Source organism: Danio aesculapii, chromosome 15 (genome assembly GCF_903798145.1).
Source record: "Danio aesculapii chromosome 15, fDanAes4.1, whole genome shotgun sequence".
Lineage (NCBI taxonomy): Eukaryota > Metazoa > Chordata > Actinopteri > Cypriniformes > Danionidae > Danio > Danio aesculapii.
The window spans coordinates 13,904,680-13,919,887 of NC_079449.1; the positions used below are offsets into that span (position 1 = coordinate 13,904,680).

The 15,208-nt window shown below is 36.2% G+C and overlaps 1 protein-coding gene across 1 annotated transcript; it reads right to left on the reverse strand.

The window, feature by feature from the left end:
* Positions 1-2,927: 2,927 nt before the first annotated feature.
* tektl1 (tektin like 1) lies at positions 2,928-14,638 on the reverse strand. Its single transcript, XM_056474480.1, has 8 exons — positions 14,296-14,638; positions 12,538-12,813; positions 10,439-10,543; positions 8,816-8,972; positions 8,550-8,716; positions 6,552-6,647; positions 5,938-6,051; positions 2,928-3,377 (listed from the first exon to the last, which is right to left on the reverse strand). The coding sequence occupies exons 1-8, from the start codon at positions 14,578-14,580 to the stop codon at positions 3,192-3,194; spliced, it is 1,386 nt and encodes a 461-aa protein (XP_056330455.1). The 5' UTR covers positions 14,581-14,638; the 3' UTR covers positions 2,928-3,191.
* Between the last annotated feature and the right edge of the window lie 570 nt (positions 14,639-15,208).

The following is a 15,208-nucleotide window of genomic DNA, read 5'->3' on the forward strand; positions in this document are numbered from 1 at the left end:
TTATATTGATTTTTCTTATTTCAAATAATGCAGATGAATATCAAATACAGATCATTAACATAAAAGCAGAACAATACAGCATAAATAAATTCAATAAATAAATAACATCATATAAATTGCAAAAGTAAACCAAACCAAAGCACACACAAATAAAAAAAAAAAAAAATTTTAAAAAAAGAGAAATTAAAAAGAAAAAAGTGGGTGGTGGGGGGTTGCTAATATCATAACCTTAATTATAATTTTGTCTCGTTACATGTTTGCTAACATTGTGGCTCACAGAAATGTAGAAATTTTCCCCATTTATCAAAATAAATTTCAATTCTTCCATGTAAACTATAGGAGAGTTTTTCATAAGCTGCAACTCGTCCTAACTCTGCGATCCACTCGAAAATCGGAGGTCTACTGGAAGATGTCCAGTTTTTAACAATCATCGGTCTGCCTAGCATAATACATCTCTGTATCCACTGTGATTCATGTGGCTTAAGGGACATGGGTCACCAAGTATATATATATATATATATATATATATATATATATATATATATATATATATATATGTAACTTCATTTGTAAATGAATTAATTTTGTTTTCTTTGCATATGTGGATTTATTTATTCTTTGCATATTCGGATTTAACATCCGAAAATTTCAAATCAACAGCACCTTTAGAAATATGTTTTATGAGGAAAAATGGTGACATGTTCAACACTTATTTCCCCCACTCTATGTTTGAAGTGCCCTTATTATGCTATTTTAAAGGTTTGTAATATTGTTTTGAACGTGGCCTCTAGGTTTATATCTATACAAGTTTAGCATGTTATGCATCACCCCTTTTCAGTAAATGTCTGAAATGGTTTGTTCAAGGATCCAGTCTCTCTAAACTCCTCCTGTCTTTTATGATTGATCTACAGTGTGCGTCGGACACACAAAACTTTCAGCTGCAGAGGCTTCACACAGGCTTAACAATGTGAAAATCAACGTTCAGAAATGGCTTGCAACGTTAGGTATGTTTCCACCCAAATATGCGAATTACAACCAAATAATGAAAACTGGAATATCACATGAAATCACATTATTGTGAATAAAGCACTACCTATCTAATTCTAATGCTGTCTAATCTTATCTAATTCTTCAAAGACAACAGAAAGTCACTTCCTGATAAACCTGCGGCAAGTATCAAACAGAAAACTGGAGTTTGCTGCAGTAGATAAAGCAACTGTGGGCCTATTTTTCTTATGTAATAAATGACTTCTGCTTTAGAAGATGAAGATGAAACACAATGAACGTGCGGTGGTTTTTGGAGGCGAGACACGCTCTTTTGGAGCTCAACTGCTCTAGATAGTTTTGGGAGGTAACAATATCAAACCAATAGACGAATTACCGGTTTGTAAACATTCAGGATGCAAGCGCAGTGAGGTTGCAGAAAAAAACGGGAGCTCTAGCATTTACAGCGAGGGAATGACATCCGATGCGGTACAGAGTTTGTTGTTGTCTTAGAGATAAGTTATATTGATTACATATTATATATATTATTTATGTAATGCTTTCAGCGTATTGTAACAGCTTGTCACCCAGTGATAAGTACAGTTATTTGAAAAAATTTATGTTAAAGTTAGCGGCGTTCATCTGACAGGTCCATTTGCGATAGCACCCTCCCAATTGATATTGGATAAGACGAAACGGCCAATCATCAAGCCCGAAATATACAACTATCTCATTGAAAGTCCAAGTGAATTCAAGAGAAGGTAAAGGCCTACAAGTCTTTGGATGCCAACAATGTTGTTCTATGTGGTCATATGCAAGAAATAATGCTCCATGATTACCAGATTCAACACTATGTAGTGCTAAAAACCAAGGTTCTGCCTAGCCAAAGACAAGGAAAAAAGACGGAGCTATACAAGGTCTGGGTAATTACTCATCAACAAAGAAAAACTACTGCATTCTGACAGCGAACCACCTGTACGGCAGGGTATGTGAACTTACATTTTTACATTTCATTCTAAGCATTCCGTGTCCGCAGTTTAATTAACCATATTTAACTGTTTTTGCTGAAATCATTGCTGCAATCAAAAACAAGTAATGTGTATGAATTAGCATAGTGTCAACTTACCTGATATAATATGAGAACTGCAGAGTCGAGCATTTTTAATTAGGTCCTCACTCCATTCAGCTCCCTTTTAGCCAAAGACGTCCGCGGTTGGCATCAAAAGCAGTGTGGTGTACGGTAAAAGTTAAGTTTTCTATTTTTCGAATTTCACATCCCATCGCACAACACGACATGTTTGCTTTTGCAACCGATCTTTTATTGCAACCGGGAACCCCTGTGACGTCATGTGAGACGTAGGCTGGTAATTCCTCTATTTGATGACGAACTTTAGCTATGTCGTTTTAAAATGACGAAAACAACATTTCAGATGTTTTACAATGTGGTCGATCTGCTGGTTTGTCCATTAACTCTGTTCCATTCATTCATTCATTCATTTTTTTTATCACATGACCTATAATTTAAAGTAAAATCACATGACTTTTTTGATGCGCATTTATTCGATCTGTTTCCGTCGTAGTTTATGCACATTTTTCTTATTGAATTAAGTTTATCATGCTATTAGTGATGATCTCTCCCTCATTAGCATAAACAGCCCTGAGTGAGAAGCAGTCATTAGAGTTTTGAATCTGCTGCTATGGTGACAAGCATTTATAATTACACCCTCTTTGGAAAAGAGGCTGGGTGCAAAATCTCACTTGAATTTAAAGCGACAGCCACCAAAACAGCAGGAGCAGAGTTATAAAAGAGTTATAAAAATGATTTGTGTGGTATTCTGGGCTGAAATTTCACATACACACTCTAGGGACATCAGAAATATGAAAATAGGTGGATGGAAACATAGCTACTGTTCAAAATCCTGACTTCAACTCAACATTACCACACTATCAATCTTTATTTGGACGTGATACAGCAAATCAGTTCATTATTCTAATACTGTAGCTTCATATATGTGTGTAAACTCTGGTGTAAGAAGCTAATGAAAAGTCTGTCTCATTCTAGTGTTGTTCTTTTTGTTGATATATCTTTCACACATCACACAGTTTGCATGTATAATTAAGATGGAAAAAACACAACTTGAAATATTTAGAAATACCTCAGATTTCTATCTTTGGAAAGTAATTGCTGTTTAAAGTTGCTGTCAGTTTTAACTGGTTGCAGGCCGGACAGACTGGGGACGTACGAGTCTTCGCCGCAGCCTGACCACAGCCGAGTCCACACCGGCTGCAGCTCGCTTTCCATACATGTCATCCTCCAGCTGCTGATGAGCATCCTGCAGCGCTGCAATCTCTTTCCCTGAGGACTCCAGATGCTTCCGTAGCAGAGTGTCGCCCTGAGAGGACAAAAGACATGTATGTATTAACAAATCACACATTATAAATTAGAAACAAACAAACAGAGAATCTGACTATCAGTCAACACTTACATGCATAAGTTTGGGGTTAGTGAAATTATTTATTTATTAATATTATTATTACTTTATTATTATTATTATCATCTTTCAAATAAATTAACATTTTTATTAAGGTTTAAATTTGACAGTAAAAATTTGATAAAACAATATCATGATTGATTCAAAATTGATCATAAAAAAACATTGATTAATAAAAAGAAAATTTTAATTTGCCATCACAGGATTAAGTTTTTTTAAATATATTAAAACCAGCAAAACAAACAAATGTAGCCTCTTCTTCTTTGACAACATAAAACCCTTATATTGACCTTATATTGAATGATAGTGTACATTTGTATACCTTTTATTTGTGTCTTTAAAATCTCAAATCTACATTTTAAAATCTTTATGATTTACATTTGTCATAAACAAATGTTGCGAATGTTAGATCACATCCAGTTCTCTACGGAGCACCTAACGGGACATGGTGGTGGAAAAAATACAGTAGGGGAAAGAAAATATTTATCAAATCTTTTGCATTCCACGATGGAAACTTTGTGTTCACTTACAAAACTTTTGCATTAGCTTGCAAAATCTGTAGAGTTCAGACAAACACTTCCTGTGTTGAGACAGCCCTGTATGTTCAATATGGAGCGCTTCAGAGTTTTCTAATGCACTAAAAAAGTGATAGCCTATTAAAAAGAACAAATTCTGTATTAAAATATAAGTCTAATATATGTACAGCCAGACATTTACCCAGAGTATAAATGCAATTCCTCCCATTAAATAGTTGATGTGCAAAATGTATTTAAGACAAAGTTTTGTAAGCTCAACTCACTTAAATAGAAATAAACTTAAATATAAATAAATGCATAAAAGTAGGATTTATGTTATATGTTCCTAAAAAAATCTATAAAAACTAGATACATCCTAACACGGTACTGTTAATTTTGGTCACATAGAAATTGAGTAATATATAATAATTCTGAACTACAAAATAGACCGTTTTCATTGTGAATATTCAATTAGCCTCCTGGTTTGTTGTGGAGCAGTACTACAAATAAAATAAAAAGCTATAATATTTTTCCAAAAATTGTTTTCAAATTTGTTTATTATCTGAACTGATTTAAATACAATTTAAATACTAAAAGAGACTGAATTGATCAAGCTTTCAGCTTACTGTGAATATAATATAATATAATATAATATAATATAATAATCTGACTTCATGATGCATGTCAACTATTTAATATGAACAATAAATTTTTATGAGATTTTATTAATCTTCCGTTGCATTCATCCATATTCATGGGTTCATGCTTTGCTTACCTGTACATAGAATAGACCTAGAATAAACTGTATATTTTTTATAAAATGTTTACAGAATTTGGTATTTTTAAATAGGGTTTACAGGGTGTCCGCGGGGTCTTAAACAGTTTTAAAAGTTGAAAAATCAATGTATAGGAATTTAAGGCCCTTAGAAAGTATTAAAAAGTCTTCAATGCTGTTTTGCAAGGTATAAAATTTTACATCACTTTTGATTATGCAATGTATAGTTGTTTGCTAAAGTTTGCTTGGATTCTGCGAATATCAGGATGCTGTATAGTTTATGAAATCACTGAAATCTTGCTAGATTTGACATCATGCTGTTTTGTTTATCACTGTAAGCAAAGCAACACCGTTATTTCTGCAGTTCTATAGGCGCTAACTTGCTGAATTAGCTAGATTTAATAGATTTTTAGGTCACACTTTACTTTGATGGTGCATTTGAGTAGTAGACTGTCTACCTAATATCTGCTGATACTGCTCCTTCAACAAACATTTAACTGACTATAAGAAACTTTGCAGGTACATGTCAACTTACACTAACCCCAACCCCAACAGTCTACTTATAATCTAATGAGAATTAGTTAGCATGTAGATGCAATGTTACTTGGATTTTTAGGTCACACTTTGTTTTGATGGTCCATTTGTTGAATTGAAGTTACATTGCATCTACATGCCAACTAATTCTCATTAGATTATAAGTAGACTGTTGGGGTTAGGGTTAGTGTAAGTTGACATGTACCTGCAAAGTTTCTTAAAGTAAGTTTAATGTCTGTTGAAGGAGCAGTATCAGCAGATATTAAGCAGACAGTCTACTAATACTCAAATGGACCATCAAAATAAAGTGTTGCCGATTTTTATTCAGTATATGAATAATGTTTTAGGTTTGGATTCATTTCTGTACTGTAAGTTAAAATCTCACCAGTGTTTCCAGTTGAAACTTTTAGTGGTTATAAGGTCTTAACATATATGGAAAGAGTCTTAAAAAGGTCTTAATGCATTAGAAAAGTCTCTGAGCTGCTCCATAAAAAATCTACGGAGCGGTCTCAACCATCGCAAGTGAAATTTTAACAGGTTTTGTGAGGGAATGCGAATGTTTTAAAAGAGAACTCTTTCCCCTCTCGTATTTATTCCACCATCATGTCCCTTTAATAATTCCCCGTAATTCTCTGACCTGTGCCAGGAGGTCAGATTCTGGCAGCCCGACACTTGAATGTCGCCCATAAAGCTGAGTCATGGGCCTGTTTAATCTCTCGCGACAAAACAGATCAGCTCTGCAAACCGGACCCTGCAAGGAAGGAAACCATCTTTACCTGTTAGTGAGTGAAAAGTCATGATATTAATATGTTAAAAGTCCATGTGCACCAGATGTTGCAGCTGACTTTTGTTTAAGTATAACGAAGTATTTCTGACTGAAACAGAGTATTGAGTAAATGGTGGGGGTATATTTTTGTACTCCACCTCTCATCTTTCACTTACAGCAAACTAATTGTTGGAGGGGCGTGGCTAAGCATATTTCGCCCAAGCTGTCGAACTGACATCATCAGAGAAAAACTGCCATTCCAGAGTGGAAGCAAATGGTCAGATTTTGATTATTGATTACCATAAACAATGTGCACTAGCAAAATAAACATTGTAGTGTTAAATTGAACAATTACTCATTGCAGTTTAGAGTTAAGGCCTACTTTGGGGAGAATGTAAGCACTTTCTTTGAGGTTCATTTTAACTCTAAGCTGTATATGTTGGTAAGTGTTAAAATCATTTTGTAGTCTGTAAATAAAAGCATACCATAGCTCTGCCTAGACTGTAGCCGGCACACTGCATCTGTCTCTGTTTGCGGTAAATGGCCTGTCTCATGGCAGCAGAGCTCAGTGTTAGATGTTGCTGATGAGAGAAATGAAAAATACAGTATACAAACACATAACATAAAGTAACTTACTTTAAAGTACAGTCAAAGAGAAAGAACTCATCTTCACTACAAAATAGGAGCAAGGAAAATTTACTTTGTTTTGGTATTTTCATTCATTCATTCATTGTCCTTCGGCTTGGTACCTTATTTATCAGGAGTCACCACTGCGGAATGAACCGCCAACATATGTTTTACACAGCGGATGCCCTTCCAGCTGCAACCCAGTACTGGGAAACACGCATACACGCTCTAATTCACACACACTCATACACTACGGCCAATTTAGTTAATCTAATTCACTTATAGCGCATATCTTATTTGGACTGTGGGGGAAACTGGAGCACCTGGAGGAAACTCCACACAGAAATGCCAACTGACCCAGCTGGGACTTGAACCAGCAACCTTTTTGTTGTGAGGTGACAGCGCTAACCACTGAGCCACTATGCCACCTCTGGTATTTTCTTTTTCCTTATTTTACTTCAAAAAATTATTGGACCTGTGAAGAAGGTTCGGTAAATTTGCTCAGGATTTCAGTGCCTGCTGTTTAGAAAGCTTTACATATTGCCTGTCAGTGTATTTTTGTTAAACATTTATATGCACTACAAATAAAAAGTTGGAGGTCAGAACATTTCACAATATTTTTAAGGTATCTCATATGCTAGTCAAGAGAAAAAAATAATATTGTGAAATATTTTTACAATTTGAAATGGCAATTTTAAAATGTGATCTATAACTGTGATGCAAAGCTGAATTTTCAACAGCATTCCTCCAGTATTCATTGTCAAATGATCTTTCAGAAATAATTTAATAAGCCAATTTAGTGCGCAGTAATTTTGACATTTTTCTGAAAAAAAGTCACTTTTTATATATTAAAAACAACAACATATACACCCACTGGTCACTTTATTAGGTACACCTGTCTAATTACTTGTTAATGTAAGTTTCTAATCAGCCAATCACATGGCAGTAACTCAATGCATTTAGGCATGTAGACATGGTCAAGACAATGTGCTGCAGTTCAAACAGAGCATTAGAATGGGGAACAAAGGTGATTTATGTAACTTTTAATGGTATGGTCAGATTTTGGCGTCAACAACATGAAAGCATGAATCCATCCTGCCTTGTATCAACAGTTCAGGCTGCTGGTGGTGGTGTAATGGTGTGGGGGATATATTCTTGGCACACTTTGGGCCCATTAGTACCAATTGAGCATCATGTGAACACCACAGCCTACCTGGGTACTGTTGCTGACCATGTCCATCTCTATATGGCCACAGTGTACCCATCTTCTGTTGGCTACTTCCAGCAGGATAACGCACCATGTCATAAAGCGTGAATCATCTCAGACAAGTTTCTTGAACATGAACATTCACTGTACTCAAATGGCTTCCACAGTCATCAGATCTCAACCCAATAGAGCACCTTTGAGATGTGCGGGAGATTAGCATCATGGATGTGCAGCCGACAAATCTGCAGCAACTGCACGATGCTAACATGTCAATATGGACCAAATTTGGATTGAGGCAGTTCTGAAGGCAAAAGGGGTCCAACCCGGTACTAGTAAAGTGTACCTAATAAAGTGGCCGGTGAGTGTATATACAGTATTTATAGGCAAGCTTTTTTGTCTTTATATTAAAAGTTAATTTTAATATTTCTGTTTTATATAAATATTACAACAATAATAATATATATATATAAATTTTAACTATAATGTTACTGTCCTCAAACTTTTATGATAAAGAAAAACACAATTGTTTACTACATATTACCACATTTGTCTACATTTTAAATCCTTCAGCTGAATTAGTGTTAAAGGCCTATAAATCACTAATCTATATTTATAAACATCCTAGTCCTCCGTCTGCTTTAATACATACCTCCAGGTTGATGGTTTCAGTGATTTTCCTCAGCAGGGCTTCACTGGTCGAGCAGTGCATGTCTGTTTGCTTTCTGATGACATCGCTCATGACTTGTGTAATGTTTTCTCTGAGCTGCTGAGATTCTTGTAGCACTGCAGATGAAGAATCTAAAGCCTGTTTGCACTCTTAGAGAAAGATTAGATACCAACAGTTGTTCACTGTCTTGGGTGACAAAGAGACAAAAGAAGAGTGAGGGACTTTATTATTAATGTAGCTTGTGGTACCTGGTGTGAACGGTCCAGCAGGGTCAGGTTTCAATGATAGGGGAGATGGGTAGGTTTTCACACCCGCTAAGAGAGAGCCGTGCTGGGGAAGCAGCTCTGTTACTCTGGATCTCTCGAAGGCACAGTCCAGCAACTGCTTACTGCTGTCAGCCAAAGCCTTTGGTGTTTAACAGAAGACAGTTAAATCTTGGTGAATGTGTGCTGCAATCAAACAATTTTGTGTTTAAAATTTGCATGAAGCTGAGACTTTTATTTCAATATGTTGATGTACTTCCAATGGAAATGGAATATGGAGTAGAGGACGGGGCTTTATTTTGGCGCATTATTCCCTCATAGCAAACTAACGGTAAGGTTAAGAATTACCGTTAACGGTCAACTTATTCAGTGGATTAATTATCATCTAATGAATAACAATGCTCACTAGCAAAATAAACACTGTAAATTTTGATTTCACATAGACATCTAACAGACTTCTAAACATGGACGTCTTGACTAAAACAAGACATCAGTGAACATTTTATTGTAACAATAGTCCAAATGTCATCATACATAGAGAGAGATTAGACAGAGTTCACATGTGTAGTCAGTCATTCCTGGCTATATGATGACTAACCTATTTTTGGACTATTAGAGTGAACGTCCATTAGATTTTCACTGACAGCCCAAATTTAGCCTTATTTTAGCCAATACAGCTATGTTTAGATGTCTAATGGACATCTGTTAAATGCTTGCTAGGCTGTAAGTATATCTTAAGACAGGGTTGATTTAGGTTTTTTAAAAAAATTGGATCAAAAATATTACAATATAATAAAACAACTGCTGAATACAGATGAGCTGCTCAATATTTGCAAAAAATTTCAAAAGAGCAGCATTTATTTGAAAAGTTTTTAGAAATGTATTTACTCTTGCTTTTGATCAATTTAATACGTATTTGCTATGTACTATTATTATTATATAAAAAAATCTTACTGAACTTTTTTTCAGTGTTTTCACCTTTATTGAATAGGACAGTAGAGAGAATTGACAGGAAAGTGTGGGGAGCAGAGAGAGGGGAAGGATAGGCAAAGGACCTTGAGAGGGAATCAAACTCGGGTCGCCATGAGCACCAGTAAAGAGTGCATGTGTCGATGCACTTTTCACTGATGCACCGACTGAACTTTTAATAATTTAAATGCTCAGACTTTACAATCAATCTTTTGTTTTCTTATAATGGCTAAATATAAATTAAAGGGATAGTTTGTCCAAAACTGAGAATTCTGTTATCATTTACTCATCACCTTCAATAGTCACAAACCTTACATTTCTTTCTTTCTTTCGAACACAAAAGATGATATTTTGTAAACCAGTGACCATTGACTTCCATAGAATTTGTTTTTCCTTCTCTGGATGTCAGTGGTTATATGCTTCCAGCTTTCTTTAAAAATATCTCTGTTTGAGAAAGAAAGAAACTCATAAAGGGTTGAAACCACTTGAGGCTGATTAAATAGTGAGAACATTTTCATTTTAGGGTGAACTATCCCTTTAAACTGTCAAAGTATTGGCCTTCCATATTGTGTGAAATCATTCCTCTATTGACTTTCGTCAATTGTACATATTAAATATCCCGCAGATCCTATGTTTTACCTGTTGTTGAGCTAAAGTCTTTCTCAGCATGCTCTCCAGTTCTTGTTTTAGCATATTCAGACCTCTTCGTTCAGTGTGTAGAAGATCATCAGCTCCATCTCGCCCCTGACGAAAACATTTAGCGGAAGCATAGTTTTTTTGTTTTGTTTTCATTTTTAACAAAGGTTTCATCATTTTAAACAATCAGTTAACCCAACAATAAAAAATATAATCTCTATTTACTCACATCCAAATGATTCCAAACCTCCATGAGTTTCTTTTTTCTGTTGAACAGAAAAGAAGATACTTTGAAGAATGGTTGAAACTGGCAATCATTGCCTTCCATATGGGAAAAAACAAATACTGTGGAAGTCAATGATTACCAGTTTCCAACAGTTTTCAAATCTTATTTTGTGTTGAACAAAAGAAAGCTGGAGTGTGAGTAAATGATGACTAAAGTTGCGGTCACACTGGAGTTTGTGTGTACGAAATTCTGTCGTATGGTGCTGTGAAAAGAGGCGGGATTAAATAAGATGATTAGACATTAAAAAAGCGAGCGATTGGTCCATGTTTTAAATTTCTGTCCAGAGAGGTCCTGTTTTGATCCTCGATTGGTCTCACGCAGTCAAGTGATGCGATTTCGCAGGTTAGAGTTCACCAAGCTTGAACTTTGCACCGCAGCGAACTGCGAAACTTAACGCATGACCCTGCGTTTCCGGTCTGACGCATTCGCGTGTGTATGAATGGAAGTCTATGGGGAGAAAAGTCAAGTGTGACCGCAGCTTAAATGTTTACTTTTAGGTTAACTATATATCTTTAACTCCTTATAGCAGAGGTGGGCAAACTCGGTCCTGGAGGGCCGGTGTTCTGCACAGTTTAGCTCCAACACTAATCAAACACACCTGCTTATAGATTTCTATTGATCTTGAAGACACTGATTAGCATGTTCAGGTGTGTTTGAATAGTGTTGGAGCTAAAGTCTGCAGGACACCGGCCCTCCAGGACTGAGTTTGCCCACACTTGCCTTATAGCAGGGGTCACCAAACTTGTTCCTGGAGGGCCGGTGTCCTGCAGATTTTAGCTCCAACCCTAATCAAACACACCTGAACAAGCTAATCAAGGTCTTACTAGGTATATTTGAAACACCCAGGCAGCTGTGTTGAGGCAAGTTGGAGCTAAACCCTGCAGGGACATCGGCCCTCTTGGACCGAGATTGGTGACCCCTGCCTTATAGGTAGGCCCACATGGAATCTGCGCGCACAGAATTCAGCAGATTTTTAGCCCATCATTGATTCTGTTTATTTACTTGTGTAAATGTGTGTAAATGTATATTTATTTGGTTTTTTTAATTTATTAATTTCAGTATAATTATTGACTAATGTGAAAATGTTCATATAATTTATTTACAATACAGTTTGTAAAGTAATATTTTCTGTCTTTTAGTAGATATATTATAGAAAAGACTTGATTTGAAAGTGGATCTAATTGGATTTGCATTGTAAACATTAAATAAAAGTTAAAAAGGTTTTACTTTTCAGTTCATATATTAAGGTTGTAGTTATGATACTCCCAAAATCATTCTGCATAAATCCGCAGATTTTTAACAAAATTCTGTGCAGAAATAGCAAAAAAATGTCAGCAGATTCCGTCTGGCCCTACTTATAGGCTAATTATTCATTATGCTGTATACACCTTTAGCTGTACCAAAGACTGTAGAATACACAAGACATGTCACTTGTAAAGATTTGAATGGAGAAAAGTGTAACAGCGAATATAGAATAGCCTTAAAGGGACTTTGGTAACAGTCAATATGATGAATGAAGCCTGGCTTTCTAGTACAGGAGCCAATCAGCGATCGTTATAGAATGACAATTCTCCGGGGGAGAGGCTAGGACCAGAATTTCTGCAAATTTTGTGATTCTAATGTTTACAAATGAAACTAAAGAGACAGTTGTCATTTAATTTTATTGGTGATTCCGAATATGAAATGTAATCATAAGCTTGGCTAGCAATTTTAAAGAATTTGATGTTTCCCCATTCAGACATACTACCCGAGAGGCATTTCAAAGATGGCTGCCGAGTGAAATTACTTACATTAAGTGGACTTTGGCTATACTCACCGTCTCTGTGGTGGCTGGTCGAAAAGTCCTGCCATTAGCACTTTGCTGATTGACCAGCAGTGCTTTCCTCAGACTGCGCAGTAATTTCTCCAGTCGTTCCCTCTGATGCTCCACCTTTGTGGCCTCCTGTGTGACCCGGCCTGTTTGTTTGCGCAGGTGACCCTCCACCTCTCTCACACTGCGCATATAGTCACCCGCCAAACCCGTGCTGACCACTGCACTCTGCTCACGCAGCACCGGCGGGGGAAACGGCCCACTGATCAGTGCAGAAGTGAGCTATCAACAGAAAACCAGAGTTGTAGATATCTCATTTATAGTGTTGGAACAGCCTTGAGACAAAATATTTAATCTTTAGCTGTAATAAATCATCTCTTTTTTTTCCTCATATGCTCACTATGGCCACATTTTTATTTGATCAAACATACAATAAAACGGTATAATATTGCAATTTAAGTTCAATTCAATTTTAATACAGCGGTTAAATGAAGTGGGATTCTCTGTGACCAGTACTAAAAATGTGCAGTGTAAGACTAAAGGCCTGTTCATGCCAAGGAAAGGATAATACTTATTTTTCTTTTAGTAGATTGACGCATTTCCAACTGAAATGGAATATTAAATAGGGGAATATTAAATATTTTGAACTCTTCCTTTCATCTTTAATTTGCAGCAAACTAACATTTGGAAGGGCGTGGCTCAGCATATTTCACCCAAGGCATCAAACTGACATCATCAGAAAAGGACTGCCATTTCAGAACAGAAGGGGTCAGATTTTCACTATTCACCTTTTTTTTTCAGTGGATTAACTTGCATGGATTAATTACTTTAATTACTTTAAGACTAACAATGTGTGCTAGCAAAATAAAAATTGAAAATGTAGATTTTATGGGGACTTATTATTATTATTATTACAGGTAATCAGACTATTTATTCAAAAGTCATACATACTGCATCGTTATCTCTTAAAGGGTGATGTAAAACAAAACATGAGATGGGGAAAAATCACATCCAATTCTTTTGCATTTTCTTAGTTTTTTATTTGTTGTTAAGTTTTACACTAATTCGGAACAGTTTTGTATTCGACATGAAACTATTCGTTCATGATACTATAGAGGCTTGTTTTCAACCTGGAACAAAAAAAGTCTCGTCGCAATTCTGATTTAGTTTTTTGCAATTGTGAATTTATATCTTGCAGTTATGATGTCTTTTTTTCTCAGTACTGTGATAAATATGAAATTCCAAGATGTAATTTAGAAATCATTTGAGAATTGCAAGAAAACATATAACAAATAAATGTAGAACTGCAATATAACAACTCAGAAGTCTGACTTTTGTCTCTTCAATTCTGAGTTTGTCTATTTTCCCACCATAATATTGAACATAAAACATTAATAGTATATGTATAGATCAGAGATTAATGTTTTCTATTATAAATCAGTGATTCCAACAGTTCCTTCTGAATTTTGCGAAATCAGTCAGAAATATATCTATTTTTATTTTATTTCCTGCAATGGAATCAGGTTTTGTGAGAAAACGTTTCTCAGTGTAATGTGTGCATTGTAAAATCACTTGAATATTGTTATTGTGGGTTTAAAAATATTAGGTTGTTAGTAAAATTATCGTTAAGAAAATTAATGAAACGAAAAACGCAAGAAGGCTCATGTGAACATTAATTAGGATCGATAACGTCATGATTGCTTAGCGGTGTATTAACCAATCAGAAACCAGGACCGGTAATTCCTCTCTTCTGAAGTACTTTACCAAACTCCCATTGGATTTAGGCCAAATTTCCTCTTTCTTTTCCCAGTCACTCTCGCTGTGCTCCTTGTCGACGCTGTCGTCCCCATTGTAGGCTGTTAACTGAGGCAGTCTGTTGGCGGATATCGCGACGCTGTGGCTGCGGTATCGCGTCGAAGAGTCCAGCTGATCTACATGAGTTTGACGCAGAAGATTTTCGGCGCGCAGAATGGAGCGGACAGTCGCGTCTCTCCAGCCTTTAGGTCCCACAACCACCGCCTGAGGAGCAGACTGAACCCTCCGCTTCATTATCAGGGTAACTTTAACTATTGCAGCTTCACCATCAGTTGAACAATCCGAAAAAACTTCAAACTGTTTGGGTTTAAAAGTGTTGGCGTCACCAAAGCAACAGTTCCTCAAGTGACCGGAGACGCGCAGCGCATTGCGCTCTGATTGGGTAATGAGTGTCAATGGAGAGGCAGTTCATTCATTTCTAGTCAGAGTGCAACTCAATCCCGTTACATGATGACCTGCTGCTGCGATTAGTCTGTCAAGCTGTGTGAATTATTCAAATATAATAGGATTTGATTTGACGGGTGGAGACGAGAAAAACTACTATATAATTTATATTTTAATCAGATCTTTTAAAGGGATATTTCACCCTAAAATTCAGTGGCGCCTCCAGAAAATTTTCTTAGGGGTGGCCAGAAGAGGCCGGGGGGGCTGAATCAGCCACGTCAGTGGCACCAATCAATCCACAATAATTTAGTGGCCGCTATTCATTTATTTATTGAAGTATTGTGACTTTACATAAGTACATTTAATTTAATAATGTCAACAGCAAAATCATATTGGGGTGGCCAGAGTTTACACAGCCACCCTTTGGAGGCGCCCCTGCTAAAATTAATATTCTGTCATCGTTTATTTACACTTTACT